At 43.8% G+C, this 20,285-nt stretch overlaps 1 protein-coding gene across 4 annotated transcripts in view; it reads left to right on the top strand.

Moving 5' to 3' along the window:
- LOC138491152 (uncharacterized) overlaps positions 1-20,285 on the top strand; it is a 648,478-nt gene that overhangs the window by 319,816 nt on the left and 308,377 nt on the right. For all 4 annotated transcript variants that reach the window (XM_069617509.1, XM_069617512.1, XM_069617510.1 and 1 more), the window contains one exon: positions 13,770-13,885. In XM_069617509.1, coding sequence (XP_069473610.1) covers positions 13,770-13,885 — 116 coding nt within the window. The remainder of the gene's footprint in view (positions 1-13,769; positions 13,886-20,285) is intronic.

Here is a 20,285-nt window from a genome sequence, read left to right on the forward strand (position 1 = left end):
ACTGTCACCAGCCATTAATTGTAGAAAGGGTAACATTAAAATGTTACATGAGAAAGTAGAGAAAGGGGATACTAAGTAACCCCTCCAGCACTCTATGGAAGATAGGATGTGCTGGGTCTACAAAGTTACAAAAAGGTAAGCAAAGTCAATTTCACTTCACTGCTCTTGGAAACAGTAGCTTATCCAAGAGAAGGTATTTAAACCTTTGGGAAATCTAAAGGACTTCCCTGTGCCAATGCACTGAAGGCGCTGTGTGACAATGTAAAAAGTAGATGCCTATGGAGTTTGTCAGACTCCAAAACCAAGAGAAACACAGTGTTAAAATTCAAGAAAAATACATCCCACAGCCTATGCCTGAATGATGACAAAACTGAGCTACTGATCCTTGGCTCAGAGATGGCTATCAAAAAACTTAACCCTAGTTATGCCTCATTCAACATCGACAATAATGTCATCAAAGCGATGCCTGCAGTCAAAACCCTTGGTGTCTATCTCGACTCAGCGCTCACATTTAAGAAGCAAATTAATGTCCTGGCATCCTCCACAGCACATTCCTATCTGAGATTAGCTGCATCACACTTGCCAATGCACTTATTCTATCCAGACTGGATTATTGTAATGCTTTATATGCGGGATCTAATAAGTACATTCTTGATAAATTGCAAAAGCTCCAAAATAACGCCCTTAGAGCAGCTCTAAATATCCTGAATAGAGATCATATTTCTGCATTTAGAAGAAACACCCATTGGCTCAAAATTAAAGACAGGATAGCCCTTAAAACTCTCTCTCTTACCTCCAAATGTCTCAATAACATAGCGCCTCCCTACCTTGTAGACAGAGTTACTAAGAGAACCTCTGACCGACGCACGAGAATGACCAATGCCCACACTCTAGTGGTTCCCAGATATAAAAGGAGTTCAGCTGGTGGCTCCAGCTTCCCGCTCATAGCTGCCCAATCTTGGAATGGACTCCCCTTAGATCTCAGAACTGACCAACCCTACCCCAGCTTCAGATGGAAAGTCATCACCTGGCTATGAACTAACAATACTTAAACCTGACCACCTCTTTTCCCATACGTCCTTCACCTACTGTAATGCCCCTTACTACTATGCCTCGCCACTGCTAAATGTATACCTTGGTTTCCATCTGCCTATGTCTCAAAATCTCATTTTGGCACCATCTTAGACACTACCAACGGTTGTTTCATCTGCATATTATTTCACTGTCTGCATCCTCATACTCTTATAACTAAGATTTTAAGTATTTGTGCATTGCTTTGTCACTAAGTTTCTCAAGTATTCTTGTAATGTTCGCTCCCAGCTACCTGAGGGTTTTGGTTTTTGCGCTATATCAAATAAACAAACAAACAAACAAACAAACAAGTGAGAGTGGGAAAAAGGTCTCACTCTATCCATGATGAAAATTAAAAAGTCCTAAAGTCCAGCAAAACAGCTGGAGGTCTCTAAGGTAGAAGGGAATTTGCACATTTTGGAGAATTCTCCCTAACAGTGGGTGTGGCAGGGGCTCCTTTATGTCTCATCCACCTTTCATACGGTGAACCATTGTATCCTTACCAAATGGTTACATGATACCTTTAGCATCATGGACCGGGCACTGTACTAGCTGATCTGTTTTCCTCACTAACCACCTTTCTCAGCTGCAACTGGGCTGCTTGTACTCCACGACCTCACTGTGTACTTGCAGAGTACCCCAGGGTTTTATCCTATCATTGAGGTAATTACATATCTATTTCCTCCCTGTAGCTCACCTGATGTATTTCCTCTTTTCTCGTTTCCAGTGTTATGTAAATGACACACAGCTTTCCTTAAACTTCCCCTAACTAATGTGTTGTCCTAGTTTTTTTATCCCTGATTGTCTGACCGCCATTGAGGCATTGTGTGAGGCTAAAAATAGCTGTCTCAATGCCAGTAAGACAGAGATCTTGCTTGACACCTTTTCCCTGTTTTTCATCTACTCTATGGCTACTGTCTTTGGACCGTCTACACTTACCATTCTGTGAGGCCAAACACGTTGGACTTATCTTTAAAATCATTTCTCTCTTTTACTCCTTACATTTTGGAGCTTGCAAAGAAAGCCAATGGTTTGAGGTTGACCTCCCTACAGGCATTGTACCATTCCATACCGTCTGCCAGAAGCTCAACGTCTGTAGAGCCCTGCTACTGTGTAGACTGAACTACTGCAACAGCCTCTTCCATAACCTCCCCATTTGTTGTCTATACCCCCATTGGCTAATATAGAATAGGGCTGCAAGACTGATACTTGGCCTGAAGCCCAGGGATGGTATTGGTGCAGCCTGAAAATGTGCACATTGGATCCTGCTAATTGCAAGGACTATAATATGCCCAACTTTGTTTCCCTAAATACTGCACAGCTACAGCTCTCCACTGCTGTAACTCTAATACTCTGCTTGTGAAACACTGTTTGAAACAGAGAGCAGGAGGCATGTCTGTGTCTTCGGCCGGTGCCTCTCTTTAGAACAGCCTTCCTGCTTCTTTTCTACTTGAGCTGGACTTCCTTAAGTTCCGAAAACTTCTCAAAACTGTGCTTTTGTGTTCCTATTTTACTTAATACCTTCCTTGCAAACTCATACCACTGCCACTGATACTGGTGGCTTGGTCCCTCATAAATGTCACAGGTTCCAGGCCCTATATCTAGTCGATACCAGTACACCCCTCCACCATTCAGCACTGCCCTTGTGGGTGTACCGTCTGGTGGATGTGCACCACACCCTAGGGACTCCTTTGTCCCAGCAGGTAGTTAGTGGATTCCCACTTTGGCATGTCTTGGTACTTTCCTTCTGGGCTTCTATGAGCACATGGTAATCCATACTGCTCTTTCCAATCATGCACTTCTTTTACTGCACAATGCATATGTGCATTTGTAGCAGCAGTGTGTACAATTTCCTTGGATAAGTAATGGAAACAGATATGGAAAAGATTTGTACAACATTTTTAAGTGGCAGTTGGTGTTTGGAAGTTTAATATAGTGATAGGTTTAACTGTAGAGTTGTTTTAAACTAATTGGTGGATATATGTGTGATTGTTTTAAATCAGGCAATGAGGGAGTGGTGCAAACATAACAGTAAATAAAGTAGAAGGGCTGTCTTGTACGATGGTGTGCATGTGCAATATGGATTTTTAATAAAGCATGGCCTAGAGAGGGGATTGCAGATAGTCATAAAGGGCCATGAATTATGGTCCTTATTGTATGCTAGAGAAAAGTATTTGGGACAGAAAATAGCTTCTGTGTTTTGTTCTTTTTCTCCAGTGTACTATTATTTCCATTAGTATAGTAAAAAATGCTGATGGGAATGTTGGAGAATCTTATTGAGTCTAACTACTTTACTGAAACATTTAAAGTAGATGGAGACTATTAGCTTATGGGCTTTTTACTTCTATTTTTTAACTGTGAAAGGTGGTTCCTAAAGGAACATTTTATTTGTGTGTTTATTTGAATTGTTTTATTTTTTATTTTTTCAGGAGAGGCCAGGAAGTAAGGTGGGGAGGGACGTATGGGAAGGGGCAGAAAGCACAGCTATGGAGGGGCAGGTGAACAGGGGAAGATGTTGGGTGTGCATTAAGTATAAGGTAGGGGGTACTGTTTCTCATGCTCCTTGATTGCAGCCTGGGAAGCACTTCGAAACTGCTCCCCTCTGCCGAGTGGTGCGTTGCAGTATATACAGTGTACAGTTGTTGAAAGATATGGATCAACAGCCTCTTTTATAGCTTGCAAATAGCTGGTGGGTGTGATAGAGCATGTGGAAATAGAACACTCAGCACTCAAATTGGTTTGAACTTTCTTTATTAGACTAAAGGCCTCATCACGAGTTGGGCGGTAACGCCGGCGCTGTTAGCTCCGGCGCTAATAGCCCTACCGCCAAACCCCCCGGCACTATTAGTGCCGGATCACGGGTTTGGCAGAAGGGTTATTGCCCATTCCCCATTGGGCCCATTCGGGAATTCCTCATTCCCCATTGGGCCCAATGGGGAAAATTCGCACTATTACCGCCGGCAGATTTCCCACCGGCGGTAATCGCGCCGAAAATCAGCAATTTTGCCGCGGATTTCTCCCCAGCTGAGAGCTGGGGAGGAAATCCGCCAAAGCCATGATCTGGCGGACCCTTAAATGCAGGAGTAATAGCGCTACTGCCGCATTTAAGGGTTACCGCCAGACTCGTGATGAGGCCCTTTGAGTTATAATGTATAACCAGCTATTCAACAATTCTTTGGCCTTCTTTATCTTTGTATCTTGTCCACCAGTCTCTCCCTACTCTTATTATGTTTAGTCTCTATCCTTTAACATGGCAGAAGTGCTTTTTATGGCTTTATGCTACCCTTCGAGTTCAGGCACTTCTAGTAAGAGTCCATCCACGATCTTAGCTTTCCCACAGTTTTTCCCTTCTATCCTCTTATGAGGTGGTGATTGTAGGGTTAATGTCTCTTGCCATCCAGTTCGATTCTCAATAGCGGTTCGTCTTGGTGGAATTCGTAGCATAACTTATACACATCACTCTCTTCGTCTCTTACTTGACCCCTTTCAGCTTCTCTTTCATGCGCAAAGACTTTCCCTTTGAAGGTTTCTTTCATACGATAAATATCATCTCACCGTTCATTCGTTTTTCTCTTTTCCGATCCACTGTAGCGTAACCGGCGGTTACCTTCCCTTCTCGCTCAGAGTCTGGTTCGGCTCCCGTCTGAAATGCCTCGCTGTGCAGCGCCGGCCGAAGCTGCTCCTGTAGCCCCGCCCCCGCAACGATGGGGGCTACCTAGGCGCTGCGCTCCACGTCTCTTCACAGCGGACCCTCTGGCACTGACAGCTCGCTCACGCCAGTTTCTTCGACTGAAGGAGAAACCTCCCAGAGCTTCGTCAGATCTTACAGCTGATCTGACAGGCTTCCTCCTTTGTTTTCAATAGTTCAGCTGTTTGGATAACGTCTCGAAGTCCACTCAACCCTCCTATCGACATCTTGGGTATTCCGCACTAATCTTCTCCATACTTCTAATTTCTACTCGAATAAACTTAGCAACAATTTCACGAGAGGCTCAACAGGAGCGGATCTCGTCTTAACTCTTGGCCGCCTTTTATCAATACGCCCACTCATAAACTATCTCTTCTTCAGAGGGCACGCTTTCTTCCTTCGTCTTTTCTGCCATCTACAAAGAACCAAAACCAAACATAAAAGTCCAGTATTAAAGAAGAGCACCTTTGTAAGCTTCAGCTCATATCTCATTGGTCCACTCTCATGTCATGAAGAGAAGGCCCTCCAATCAAGTCCCTTTATGACATCACTCCATCAGTACATACGAGGGATTTAATTATTTAATTGGCTCTGATAAGCTTATCCTCCTCTGCTTCATCACAGTGGGATATTGTGCCCCACAGGAGTAGCCTGTCTGGTGGCAGAATTGGTTGAGGAAGATGAGGTAAAGAAATGCAGCCTACTACTTCCTGAGAAAGGAACAGCCTTTCTCAGATCAGTGCAGTGGTTGGATATGATGTGACGGAGCATGGAGGTGGTCCCGTAGGAGTATTGCCCAATTTGTTTGCGACTGCACTCAGTACATTTTACCCTGGTACCTTTAGCCTTTGGTTCTTCCCCAATGGTGGTAAAGAACTGACACACCCATGATTCTCTCTGGGTGCTAGAGGTAGGCATTTCCTCTACCTCATCTTCCTGGTCCGCTTGATTGTCTTCCTGGTCCCCTTGATTGTTTTCTGAATTATTGCACTTCTTCCGTTGTCTAAGCTCTCCAGCTGGTGGTAGTGGTGGTGGCTCCCGGGGAGGAGGGATGGCAATAGCTGATGACATTTTTTAAGATAAATAGCAGTTCTGCTAATATTCTTCCAAGCATGTGGTGTGTCCTAGATTGCACATGGATAATCAGTAAAAATAGGTGTAGGAGATGTGCAAGGGTACATTTTCAATTTACAACTTCATAGATCAGATGGAAATGTAGTTTCATGAAGCACAGACGCATTCGCAAACACATCCTCATGCCACACGTGTGTGAGGTGACGTGACACTGTCCAGAAAGTGTGCAGTGACGTCAAACATTCGCGAACATTGGCGAACACAAAAACAAATGTGGCTATATTGGGGGTAAGTATTATATTCGGAAGTTGTAGCAAATCAGGATTCACTGATAAAAAACAATACAATTTAACAAATGAATAGCATTACCGCTGCATCTTTGCCGCACCACCCATCTCCCGATGAGGCCCTTAGACATTTACCTATGGAAACTATGAAAGTTTGGTTAATAAAACATTGCACCTATATGTTGATCTCTGTGGCACCAGGTAAAGGCATGCCATTCTTAAACACTAGCTTTGAGACTGTGGCTAAAAAAGGCTTTTCTTTTTGTCATAACAGGTATATATATAATTTACTGTTCACTGTGCTGTCACCAGTGTGGGGTGGTGTCACAGATTGGGGACATTGTTTCATGAGCTTTTTACATTTGGGGAATAGGGAAGACCCTCCGGTGACAGGTATATCTCTCGCTCTATGTATATATTTATTCTGTTCCAAGTTGCCCATTGTATTTGAATGTTAAAAGCTTAGGACTGCACGTGATTTGTATGTAAATTGTGAGGGTGTCGTGTCCAACATGGTGCCTAATAGGCCAGCAAGCATGGCTCCAGGGCACCGCACATTATGCAATCTCTCTTTGCATTACCCTCCCCCTATGCACCAAACTTGAACTAATGAATAACAGGCTCCCAGCAACCACATGGTTTCATGCAGTTCACGAAGACGTGCCCATAACAGGACAGTGACTGTGAAATGATGGGGGGGAGGGGGGAATGGTAGTGTGAAAGCCTTGATTTAAACTATGGCTGTCACACTTAAAAAGAAAAACATGACCATGTGAGAAAAAACCCTGCCATAATTTGTGCCTCCCCTGTGCCAGTTCCCAAAAATGAGGTGATCCTCATTTTTACGCATTTAATTCTGGATGCGCTTTTAAATGCCCACAAACAACCTCTTATTTGCCCAAATGTGCAATGGGGGGAAAGGGCACTTGAATGAGTGCATCCAAGACACGACTTCTGATCCCCTTTGTGAATTGGGCTGTTCCTTTTCTTAGCACAAGTGGGGAGCTGCTCTAACTGCCCACTCCAAATTAAATGGTAAATGGTAACAGGCGTAAACGACATATAAATAACAGCTCATTATCATAATCATTAATTGGCAACAAGGCATCAAACTGACCAGAGATAATGTTAGTTGCTAATGTTTGGTGCAGATTTGTAAATGGAGACAAAATAATAGACCTCCAAAAAACGATGGCATTGGGAATTCCAAAAACGTACTGCACGAAACACTGAAAGAATTGATTCTAACCTTGATTGAGAGGTTGGCAGCTTGACCTATGCACGACCTTCCCCTAGTGAAAATCGTTTTATTATTTAAAATGCAAAAGGAAAAAAGTGGGTACAAACGTAAGAGGTCGTTTCTGATGGCTTTGAAAACAGTTTTTTGAAACCCACATTCAAATCTGAAACCAGGCTTGTGTTTGGTAGATGACAGACTGAGAATCTGGCAGCCATCTTGGATGGGGAATGTGAACTGCTTGCTGCAGGACATCTTGATGGGGGCCCTGCGCAGATTGCTGGGGCTTCTGGGGCATGTCCTGACCCTCAAAGGCAGGTGTGAGTGCCCGATCGATTCAATTCAAATCTGTTTATTCAGATTAATCCATTTACAAAAAAAATGACCGCAGAGAGAACTCTATAAAACCCTCATGGCATAAAATGAAATCCCTGTAAAAGGAAGGCCCCTTTAGGAAACTCGGCCAGACAATATACAAAATCCAAGTATTCATCATATTGGGGAATCGCTCTTAAGCCAGCCCTTATTCCATTGCCCTAAAATAAGGCCTAAACCAGAGTCTGCAATGGTCTAAAAATCTAGGTCACATTACAAGAAAATGAATGGTATTTCCCAACCCCATTGCACGAGGACAATAAGCTTTCCCATTGCTTTATCTTGCACCTTTACTCAGAGGCAATACATTCATGAATGGGTGGTATCCCAGTGATAATACCGCCGGGATACTGCCCAACGTTAATAGCGCTGCTGCAAAACGATGTAATTTGCACCAGATCATGAGTTGCGGGGGGCGGTATATCCCCATTGGAAGCATCGGGCGCAGTGGGGTTGGGGCGCGGTATTGCCGCCAGCGGTATTTGTGCTGGCAGTAATAATGCTGAAAACATCAGAAAGCGGCCGGAAAATTGTCATTTTTAACTCCTGCAAAAAGCTGGAGGAAAAAATGTAATTTTCCACTCAACTCGTGATTTGGCCAGCCCTTAAATGCGGTGGCAATACCGTCACTGCCACATTTAGGGGTAGTCTACCAAGCAGCAACCACCAGGCTGGAGACCTGATTCTGGCAATGTCCCTTGATTGGTATGCCTGACAATCTGTCTATAGTGTTAGCTAGGGTAGCTTATTCATATTTTGGATCTCCACAGCTTTTCCCATTTTAATCACTTTTGTTTTAATTTCTTTCTTCAAGCTACCTATTGTACCGCAGCGCTTACATCTTTGTCGTTCAACTAGGTCTTCCACAGTCGGATACCTGCCTTATACCACTTATACCAATATTTTGATTTTGTTTATTTTCGTCCTGCGTTTTCCCAGATGTTCTTCAACATACAAAAGCTCTTGTTAACCTGTCGGGGTCAAATCAGCGATTGCGTTGTCATCTGCGTATAAGGGGACACTATGCGGAAGTGAGTTCAATTGCGAAGGGCAGACTTTTCTTCCTGCAGCTTTGGATCAAAATCTGATAAACACTAGTGGGGCCCGCGGGCAGCCCTACTGCACCCCTGTGTTAGTGGGGAAGGACACGTATAGTTTCCATTCCTCGACAGACGCGCCGACACTGCTCTATCACTGTAGCATAGTTTCGCCAGTTCAGGGGACCTTTTGGGACTCCAGTGGAGTCTAATTTATTCCAAAGGGTCTTTTCGATCAACCAAAGTGAAGGCCTTTTCCAGATATAAAAAGGCTGCATATACACGTCCGCCTCTTAACTTACCATTCTTTTCTATTATTGTATTGAGGGTGAAACACTGATCCACTGTGCTGAACCCACTTCTAAACCCGGCCTGGTAAGGTTTAAAAAAAGAACTGTGTCAGACCCATTCCTCTAGTCTGGATAGCAAGCATTATACGATGAATCCAGAAGTGAAATGGGTCTGTAGCAATGTGGGTGTCAGGCTCCGGCTTGACTGAATTCCACAGGAGCTGATGCTGGCCCCACAGACCCTCACCAGGAGTTCACCTCTCAACCCTTAAGTATAAGCTGAGCTGAGAACCCCAAGAAAGGGAAAGGGGAATTTGGAGAAAATAACAACTGAGACACTGCAGCCCTGAAACCGTCTGGTAGGCTCTGGTATCTGTAGTAAACAAATACACTTGGTTACTTATATATTAATATAAACTTATTTTCTAAAATATTTTAAAATAAACTCATTACCTCTTAAACCTCATTATAAGACTTAGAGGTTAATTATCTGTATGGAATATCTTGTAAACAATTATAGTGCTTAGTGCATATAGTCTCAAGCCATTCAAGTCTCTTTAGAATCCTAAAGTAATGACCCGTGCAAGCACCTTACAGATTTAGATAGTCTTCTTTGCTCTTTAAGTTCATTTAACTCTATGAAGTTTGAGTTTTAAAAGCTTTTGTGAAATGCAGTCTTTGTTTGAAGAATTGAATTCCTTTTGCATGAAAATTACATTAAATAGAAACTCATAAACTTTCTTGAATGCTGCTCTCCTTCTGCGTGTGAACCTTTTTCTTTTTATCAATACAAACGCATAGTTTCTTTTCTTGATACGCGTTTGCGATAAACACGCGAAATCACAAGACGTGAAAAATTGTCCTTGCGTATAAAATTCACCCGCGCATATTAACAAATACACGCACGTGTGAAAACAAGAGTACGTGCGCTAAAAAACAACTCGCGCTAAGTAAAATGGACTTGCGCTCTATAGCTACCAAACACACGTGGTTATACGCAACGTCACTCACGTAAAAATTGTACACGCGTTCAAAACTACTCGCGCTTAGTTAAAAAATGGACTCGCACTCTATCGCAACCCAACACGCGCTTTCTTACGCAACGTCTCTCACGTTAAAAATGTGCACGCGCTCAAAAACCACTCGTGCTATTTATTTAGACACGCGCTCTATCGCTCAGAATACCCGTGCACTCCCATAACAACGTTACTGACGTCACGCGGAAAGATGAAAGTTCACAGGGAAAATCTTTTAGCTTTTAAAAAGAACGATACCACCTGATGTCTTCTAGTTCATTCTGGCTCAGCAAACGATTTTCTTACTTCTTTGGTAAATCTTCTGAACTCTGAAAGGCCGTACTTAAGGAGCTTAACTAATACACAACCAGCCACTGAGTTACTATGGATGAAAGGCAGTTTAGAATCTTGCTCACCTCCCAGGAATTCAACCCATTATCCTATCCTCCAATCAGACAAACCAAACATACTATTGTTCCTTTAACCAATCAGCTTAATTTTCTTTCTCTCCATCTTGACTTGGGCAACCACAATGTTAATTCTATGTACAAACTCTTCCTGATTACTACTCCAGCCAAACTCTTCCTGATTACTACTCCAGCCATCCCTGACAGTGGGTCACTAATACATCTCTTTTGAAACATTGATACCATGAGGCTATGTTTCCATGACACAGGGAGGACTCCCGAGTAGCAAATTGCTTCAAACACTTTCATCAAAACAGGCTCCCACCATTCATTGAGCCACAGGCAGATGTCTGGGGTCAGGCCACCAGGGCTTGGGGCTTTGACCACTTTAAGAGCAGCTATGGTCTTCCTGAGCTCGCTCTGCACTTATGAGCCAGCCGCTGGCTGCACTTACTGAATTACCTGCACCCCCCCTCCCGGCACTTCTCCCCTTCCACTTCCCTGCACTTGTGCAATCTGAATGACACATGGCCCAGTAAGATCGTTGTTTTGTCGCGCCTACCTAGAAACACTTGTGTACAGGCGCGTAATATATGCTATATCATATACCATATCATATCATATCTGTGAGAAGTTGATATTGCTCACCACATCTTCTGGTACTGGGCCATCCATTTGCTGGCTGGAATTGCATTACAAATATTCACACACACCCAGACCCCGCTCCCCCCACCCCCCGCTCTTCATCATGCCCCTTGGCAAACAGTCTCCAAGAGAGTTTAACAATGTTTGAAGCCACTGCATCATCCAGGAGTTCCCACCGCTTTGTAGTATATTTTTCTCCTTTGAAAATAAATGATTTCTTGTATTTAGATTCAGCGTGTATAAACAGTGGCCTGGCTCTACTATGCCAACGAAACTTTAGTAATGGATAAAACGGCAATAGGATTGCAAAAGGAGGCTAGAGACTACTGTAAATACTCCCGAGATAATGGCCTTGCAACAAATGTGGCTAAAACCAAGATTATGCTTATAGGCAAAAAAAGAAAGAAAGATTTGGGGTTTGTTTGGAAAATAGGTGACATCCCCATTGAGGTAGTACATGACTCTAGGCATCATTACAAGTGTGCCGGTCCTGTAAAAATGACGGTATTTCCAGCTCTGGTATGTTTACCAGACGAGGACTCTTCAAATTTGCTGGTGGAGGCTACGGAATTCAGGCCCCTACCGGCAAATAATTGCCCGAATCACCGGCACAGTTACTAATGGTGCCGTCGATTCAGTAAATCCCATCCAATGGAGTCTGGGCGGCAGTGACAGAGACCTGCAAACTCATAACCAGGGCCTATATCTATTTAAGTGTACCTATTAACTATAGATTAGATCCTGATTTACTGATCTATTGCATGCTTTTGTTGAAGCTAAAATACTAAAGTTAGACAACGATTCAATCTAAAATATTTGGCATTTGGGAAGTTGAGATTTGCAGTTTATTTGCTCAAATTGAGTTTATCCCCTTATTCTATCTGAGGCCATCAAGGTAATGCAATACAAAACAGGTTTATGGGATAGAAAGCAGCTGACATCAAAGGTAGCCAGTAAAAGAAAGTTGTCTGAATATGCCATTCAGGGATTTCGATTCCCATTTCCTTTTGACTATTAGATAAAGTTTAATAACAGAAGGATTAGAGATTTTAGTCTCTGCATGAGAATTAACCAGCTGCAAACTAAAGCGGTTCCGGGGGCCTGGAAGAATATTCCCTATGAACATATATGTCAAGAAGATCGAAACTATACGGAATGTTTTAACCAAATGCCACTTTTGATTGCTAATTGGATAAGGGCATACAAGTCTTTTGTGAATAGATTAGAAAATATTGGACCGGGCCAGTTCTGGAGTACGATTTTCTCACTGGAGTCTCTGGTCATCACTACAGCAGAGCTTTATACATGGAAAGATGATAGCTGCTATGTCATTTGTGATTGCTGTACAGTAATGGGTAGGTAGAGGTTTTATTGTATAGAATGATAATTGCATCCTTTGTATGAAGTTAATTTGCATTTTAATATATGTTGGCCTTGTTCTCTTTTTAATCGATTGTATGGATGTATCGTATTTTAACGTATTGTATGTATGTATGTATTGTAAGTATGTATAATTTCTTTTTGCCTGTGTAATTGCTGTGTCTAAGGTTTGTATTTAACCAAGTGCACAATAGAAAGTTATCCAATGAGTGACAGGGCTATCAGACATTTGGACTCTGGAGCTATGTTCTCGACTTTAAATGTGATCAATGTGCATACCGATGTTAGCGGATCTCCCTTATGGTGTCCTGTGCTACTTTCAGTTGCCTTTAAAGTCTAGCGTTGCTAGCCCTGCAGGGTGAGCTTGTCCTGTAATCATGTTTCTTGCAACATGGCAATATCGGTATGACGTCCTTTCATCGTGGGACGTTTTTTGCGTGGGGTATTTTACCGCACATTTTTTGCCGAAAAAAACTCATCAAATTTTTTAGAGGGGGGTTAGAAAAATATATAAATAGGGTGTGTGTGTTCGGGAATATATAAAAAATTAAAGGGGATGTGGTTTTGGGGGGAACACCTCCCACAAATAAAAAAAATAAAAATGCGATGAGTTTAAACAAAAAATCAGCGGAAAAAAACCCTGCGAAAAAACATCCCGCGATGAAATGACATGGAACCGACAATATCACATGCTCTTAGGTATGTCACCTAGCTATCGCCCACCGGCTTGCTCTTGGTATCAGATGGATCATCGCCCCATTCAGAGGTGCTACTAAGGGGGGCTGAAGGGGCTATAGCCCCGGGTCTTTTGGTTGTAGCCCCAGATAGAAGCTCAGGGACTACAACCAAAAGGCTATAGCTAGCCCCGAATCCTGCCAGTCCCAACATTATGTTGCCCGTGATCTTTTCCAGACCTAGCAACACCCCTGGCCCCTTTTAAGAAGACATAAAACAAGCAGTCATTGATTTCGGAACTCTGGGGGTGTTTTCACAAACCTCAGGGTGCTATGCAAAATGTTAGACTCTGATATGAAAACGGTAATGGTGTGAGGCTAAAGGCATTGACCCTGATTGACAGTGCACTCTGATGTTGTTTGGGACATTTTGTGAAATTCCATCTGGGAGTGTAAATGTACTGACCAGACCAGAAATAATCTTAGTTGCCCACGTTTTGCACAGATTAGTAAATTCAAGAAAAGGTAACTTTGATGAGAAACTCTGGTAGTGACTATAATGAACATTATCAATATGTCTGTCCACAGAGATCCCTACGCGGCAAGTGGATATCAAGATTACTCTAATAGGACACACTGGATCCAGCATTGGCAGTCCTGGCTCGGATGTACGCACTACCCTGCTAAACAGTATAAATGCCACAGTAAGTATACTTTCTAAAGGCAGACACAGCATTTAACACTCATTGAAAGAGGCAGCATGCATTCTAGCGTGCTCCAATCTCAAAAGTAATGAATTATATTGCAACCCCGAATAAGCATGTGTCACGCCAGCCTGTATCATCTTCAAATCCTTGCATCGTGTACACGACTGTCATCCTGATGTCCCCAAGATACTGTACTGACAAACTCAGCATCTCCGGAGGCCTGACATCCACCAGAAGTCAGACTTTAACTACTACAGTGCAGGAAGGAAAGAAGCAGAAGACAGACCTTCTCTGTCTATGCTTCAAGACTCTGGAACCTCCTCCCCATCAAGATCAATCTTATCCCATCACTTCTACAGTTCAGGAAAGAGCCTAAGATCTTCCTTTTCAAGGAATGGCTTCTCCCCAACACGTAGGTCCACACACCCTGCACTCCCCACCCTACCCGAGACTCAGTGATCTTGCTCCCCACTGTCTTGCCCCATGCTGCCAATTGCCCACCCTCCCGTTAGCTTCTGCTCCCGTTTTCTCTACTTCCCTCACTGTGTTTCCCCCCTATGATTGTAAAGCGCTCCATTGCTTCCCGAAGCTAAGTCTACCCTCAATGAATATAATAATAATAATAAAACCTGTAGGGTTTCTATAGCCAATCTGACCCCAGGTATATTAAATGAATGATATGTCAATACTGTTATTATGCTATGCAAAATAACGACAAAGGAACCTTGGTACTGTTGTAATATTGTTATTATGTGTAAAATGGAAGGTAATTCACTTTCTGTAGGTAGAATGTATTTTGCAATGTTTTACAGTGAGCATGGTACCCAGTCCAGTATAGCATTCTTTCATCGATGGGTGAAATGTCTATGGGTTTTATTCCGAGTACATTTTACCGAAAAAAACTCAATATATAGGGGGGGTTCGGGCTGGGGGTTGGAAAAGTATATATAAGGGGTGGAGGTGGTCGGGAATAGGTAAAAAACAATAGGGGATGGGAGGTTAGAGGGATCCGCCTCAAAAATAAAAAAGAAACAATTTCTATGAGTTTTTTTGGGAAACAATATTCGCAAAAAAACCATCAAAATTTTACCCATCGATGAAATGACATAGAACCATGATTTGGATGATGCGAATGCACCCCTTTTAGTCTCCCCTGCAGGCCAAGAGACAGGATGTATGCTCCACAATGGAAACACAAGCACTTGGCTATATAAATTTGAAAAAAAAGAATATTTTGCATTTGTATTATTAATATTATTATTATTATTATTATTATTATTATTATTATTATTATTATTATTATTACTATGATATGTATTGAGTGTGGAGGTTTGAGAAGCAACAGAGCACTTTACAAGTCACAGAGGGGAAAAACGGTGAGGGGCGGAGTTAAGCAGATTGTTGACATTGTTCATAGAACAATACCAAGTCATAGGGGACATCAACCACCAACCAATTATGAATGGTTTTTCCAAGTAAATAAAAAATCTTGAAAGTACCATACAATTGGCCCCTTATGTGGCACACACAACACGCTGCATTACACCTAGTCCAACAGGATATTTTATTTAACAGTTTAATGGGACTCAGCGAAAGGTTTTTTAAGCTAAACGCACTTCAGGTTTTCGCCACACGATGGTAATAGAAGACTGTTCATAACATTATGCTCAAGAGAAATTCAGTTAGGTGCTGGGGCTGCTTCTGCGGAAAGCTTTAGACATCAGAGCTATCCCCCTCCAAGCAGAGTGCAGGCACCCCACGGAACATGTTCAAAACTACACAAGCAGAGTCTATGACATTCTTTCCCAGGCGTGTGTACACGTGTTAAATGCCAGGGCACATTTCAGTCAGCATGTATTCCAGAAAGGCCATATCTTCCTGGCACCAGGAGACCCTTGTGGTGAACAGCTCACACCTTATGCATGTGCGAATCCCTGACAGACACCCTCTACCATTGGAAGGACGGCCCTTACAATCTGGAGGAGTAAAGCATGGCTGCCTTTGCCCTGGTTCCATCATTTAGTTGTGGAACTAAGGGTTGTAAGGAAATTGGCCACATCCCCTTCTCTAGCTAGGACCCAAAGGGACTACAAATGCAAGACTGCAGTGTTATTGGAAAGCTCACCTACACCCTCAACACCCAAATACCCTTTCTGTCACTGCATAATGCTGTTCGCTGTACTGCAGCTGCCACACACCCTTTCAGGCCTAGGTGCTGTATGTTTGAGGAATCCACACTCTACTTTCTATCTGTTCTTCTCCTCATTTCATCATGTAGAACCCCCTGCAGGGTGACAGCATCACACTGATACCAAAGCACCGGTGCTGCCTAAATCAAACCCTGTTGTATTGTGGCTGTTGGAGGTGTGGGGTAGTAGCGCTTCATTTAATTTTGAACTGTGTCATGTGTTTGGGGCTTAAGAGATACAACAGGGTGGACCTCAGCGAGAAAGGGGCAGGGATTCTGACCCCTGCACCAACTGCCTGACAAGTGCCACCTTGCCCTGCCTTGCTGGGCCCTGCCCTCAAAGGACACTACTCACACAACAGAACCTGAGCATGTTAGAGTTAGGCTTCAGACATCTGTCAGCCGTGAACCTTCACAAACCAATATACTAAGGAAGGTGACATTGTGACTGTGGTCCTCAAATTTCATGTAGCCCTTTCTCTGAACCAAACGTTAATGCCTCCTGTTACCCCTGACAACGTGTGGTCTTTCCTGACTGCCCCTTGCCCTCATCTGCCAACGTGCATATGCAGGTTATGTTGCACGTGGGATGCAATCTATCTATCTGAGACTGAGAAAGAGAGAAAGAGAGAGATGTAGAGAGAGGAGGAGAGAGAGAGGAAGAGAGAGAGAAAGAGAGGAAGAGGAAGAGAGACAGAGAGAGAGGTAGAGAGAGGAGGAGAGAGAGAGGAAGAGAGAGAGAAAGAGAGGAAGAGGAAGAGAGACAGAGAGAGAGGTAGAGAGAGGAGGAGAGAGAGAGGAAGAGAGAGAGAGGAAGACGAAGAGAGACAGAGAGAGAGGTAGAGAGAGAGGAGAGGGACTCCCCTCTACGATCTCCTAGCACCTTACACTACAGACACTAAACCCTCCCCACAGAAAGCCGACAGAGGCCTAACCATTAGCACATTAACACTAACCAAACCATGACAGAGCTATTCTCTTTAGCCCGATCACACCCTCCTAGCAGCTTACACTACAGACACTAAACCCTCCCCACAGAAAGCCGACAGAGGCCTAACCATTAGTACAAACCATGACAGAGCTATTCTCTTTAGCCCGATCACACCCTGCTAGCACCTTAGACTACAGACACTAAACCCTCCCCACAGAAAGCCGACAGAGGACTAGCCATTAGCACATTAACACTAACCAAACCATGACACAGCTATTCTCTTTAGCCCGATCACACCCTCCTAGCACCTTACACTACAGACACTAAACCCTCCCCACAGAAAGCCGACAGAGGCCTAACCATTAGCACAAACCATGACAGAGCTATTCTCTTTAGCCCGATCACACCCTCCTAGCACCTTAGACTATAGACACTAAACCCTCCCCACAGAAAGCCGACAGAGGCCTAGCCATTAGCACATTAACCTGCAGCCAGCCATACCTCAGGTTTCATCCGCCTCTACCATACCACTGCCCCATTAATGTCCCTCCCTTTCTCTTACAGGGCAACACACAGTCAGGCCACCAATAGTGACAGAAGGGCGCTAGACAAGATCATTTCCATTCATGCCATCTTTGATTCGGAAAAATAAGCAACATTTGCATCACTTCCTGGAGTCACTTTCCTGCAGCAAAGTGGCAAACATAATGTTGTACGTTTGCACCTTATCACTGTCCCCGAAGATACACCCCTCACACAATGATGTACCTCTATCCGGATTGGGTTTGGGAGCACGTGGCGGAAATGTTTGCGGGAGAAAAGACCGAAAGGTATTCACGTGGCGGAAATGTTTGAGGGAGAAAAGACCGAAAGGTATTTTTCCGAAAACGTTTGGGCATCTCTCCCCTGAACATTGCAGCCACTGGCTTCCAACCCCACCCACACCTCCACCCCCTACTTTCCTTGCGGCGTTACACTTCGCTGTGTGCTGCCGACTGGCTGTATCCCTGCAACGCCTGTTCCCTTTCACTTCTGTGATCGGGAACCGGCGCCGAAGGGTCCTTTCCTTTTTTATTTTTGTTTTATTTTTACCTCGTACGGGATCGGCTGCGGGGGTCACCTGCTCAACCCCCATTCACTGTAGAGCGAACAAGGGTGTGGGGGACAACCCTGCTGCCCCTGCAGCCCTTGCCATTGAATGGGGGATTTGGTTGAACTTTTCAGCCTTTCGGAATTTTCGAACAGGCCGAAATTTTACCCAAATCTCCCATTCAGGATTTCTTTTTACAGACTTATTCGACGTTTCCCCTCTGCCCTAAGGAATACCACGGATGAGGACATGGGGTATCACTCACCTACAATACAAATAAAGTATCACCAACCAGGATGGCACCAAGCTCTCTTTCTCTCAACACATGCCAAGCGTCCCAGCACACCAAAGGGGACAAGAGGATCTCACTCACCACATGTGACAGTGACTTCATACACCCTGGCAGACATCAGGGTCTCTCTGAACCTCTACAACAGAGCCTGACAAATATGGGGTGATATTAGAGTCTCACTCAGACCATACCAATAGCAGCACAAGCACAAGATAACAGGTGGTTATCTCTCAACACAATCAACCATGGCATTGCACAGCAAGGTTGAAACTTCTTTCTGTAGCATCCATGACAACAATGGCATCACAGATGGAGGGGCCATCCCACGCAACGATGACATCATACACTAAGGTGATTTCAGGATCTCTGTGAAGCCATACACGTTTAGTATCATACACCCAGAGTGAGACATGGGTGCTTCTCCACCCATGCAAGAACAGCTTGCATCATTATGGAACACAGAACATGTTCCTGTCTCTGCGTGGATGAGAACAGCAGAAGACACAGCATCCCGCTCTGCCTCTATTCCACCAAGTTGTATGAAAGCAGGATCGGTACTGCTTCCCAGCTGGAGTTCAAAGGCAGCTGGGAGAGGACACACTCTGTCTCCACATTTTAACACATTTCAGTGACTTACAAATCGGGGAAACATTCTGATATTCTGCTATACATATTTTTCCTTCATCAGTATCCTACAAATCGGTCAATTGAATGTATGTATGTTATCCATTAGGTCAATGATATATTCAAAATGTAGAAACATTGACATAGATTTCATCCAAATTCCCCAAAAAATTGTTCTGTGGTTCGCTCTTTGGATATTTTTGGATAGTGAAACTATCCTTCTCTGATATGAAGCAAATATAGCAAACCATCAATATTATGATTTGAACCCTAAGCACAACACAACCATGACCCTTAACTTGGCTAATGAGGTAATAAGCATGGCTTAAATACATAAATAATATTTCCAAGCCTCTCCCTTGACCTTTCATATGTCACAATCTAATTGGCTGCATTTCCTGCATGCATCCGTCCATGGAGAGCCACAGACCCCAGAAGGGTCAGAGAATGCCATGTACGCCCTAAAGCACATCAGCCCAGCCAAAGAGCCCTGGGAAATTCTAAGGCAGACAGTGGGACAATAAAAGAAGTTGGGATCTTATAGCAACAAACCTGAGACCACTCCATTCTGCACCGGGTCCACTAAGGCATATTACGCCGGAAGTCTGGATAGAGCATTTTGGCCGCTATATTATAATGCAACTCAAGATGTGGAGGCGAGGCGTCCCGCTCCAGATTTCCCATAGGAAAGGGAAAGGCAGACTGCCTCATTTTAAACAGTAAATAACAGTGTACTATTACTCTATGGAGGGTAAATCCAGCTCTGTTAGCCTAGGCTTTGAGAAAAGCTCTGGGGCCTGATGCAACCCCAACGCAACAGGTCAAAGTTGGCGTTTAATTATGGGTCCCAATAATTCTTTAGGTTAGCCAATGTATTCCATCTAGCTGAATTTTAAGTGTAGACGTGGGCCTCATTACGAGTTTGCCAGTATCCTGGTGGTATTACCGCCAGGATATCGGCAAACAGAATTACCATTACCGGCACTTGGTTTGCCGGAATGACCAGCAGATTACAAGTGCCAATGAGGGCGGTAAATCGCCATTCCATGGAGTCGCATAGCATCCATGGGGGATTTGCTGGTATTACTTGCACTGGTATTACTGTGCCAGTAATATCGGGAGTTTTTGGTGGTAGGGCGTCGGATTTACCTCCAGGTGTTATCTGGAGGTAAATCATCCATCACTACCAGCAAATTTGTAGTTGGCCGGTCCGGAAACATGCCGGTAAACGTTATTACCAGGATGTTAATTCCGGACCAGCCAACTTGTAAT

Source organism: Ambystoma mexicanum, chromosome 10 (genome assembly GCF_040938575.1).
Source record: "Ambystoma mexicanum isolate Mex_15411 chromosome 10, UKY_AmexF1_1, whole genome shotgun sequence".
NCBI lineage: Eukaryota > Metazoa > Chordata > Amphibia > Caudata > Ambystomatidae > Ambystoma > Ambystoma mexicanum.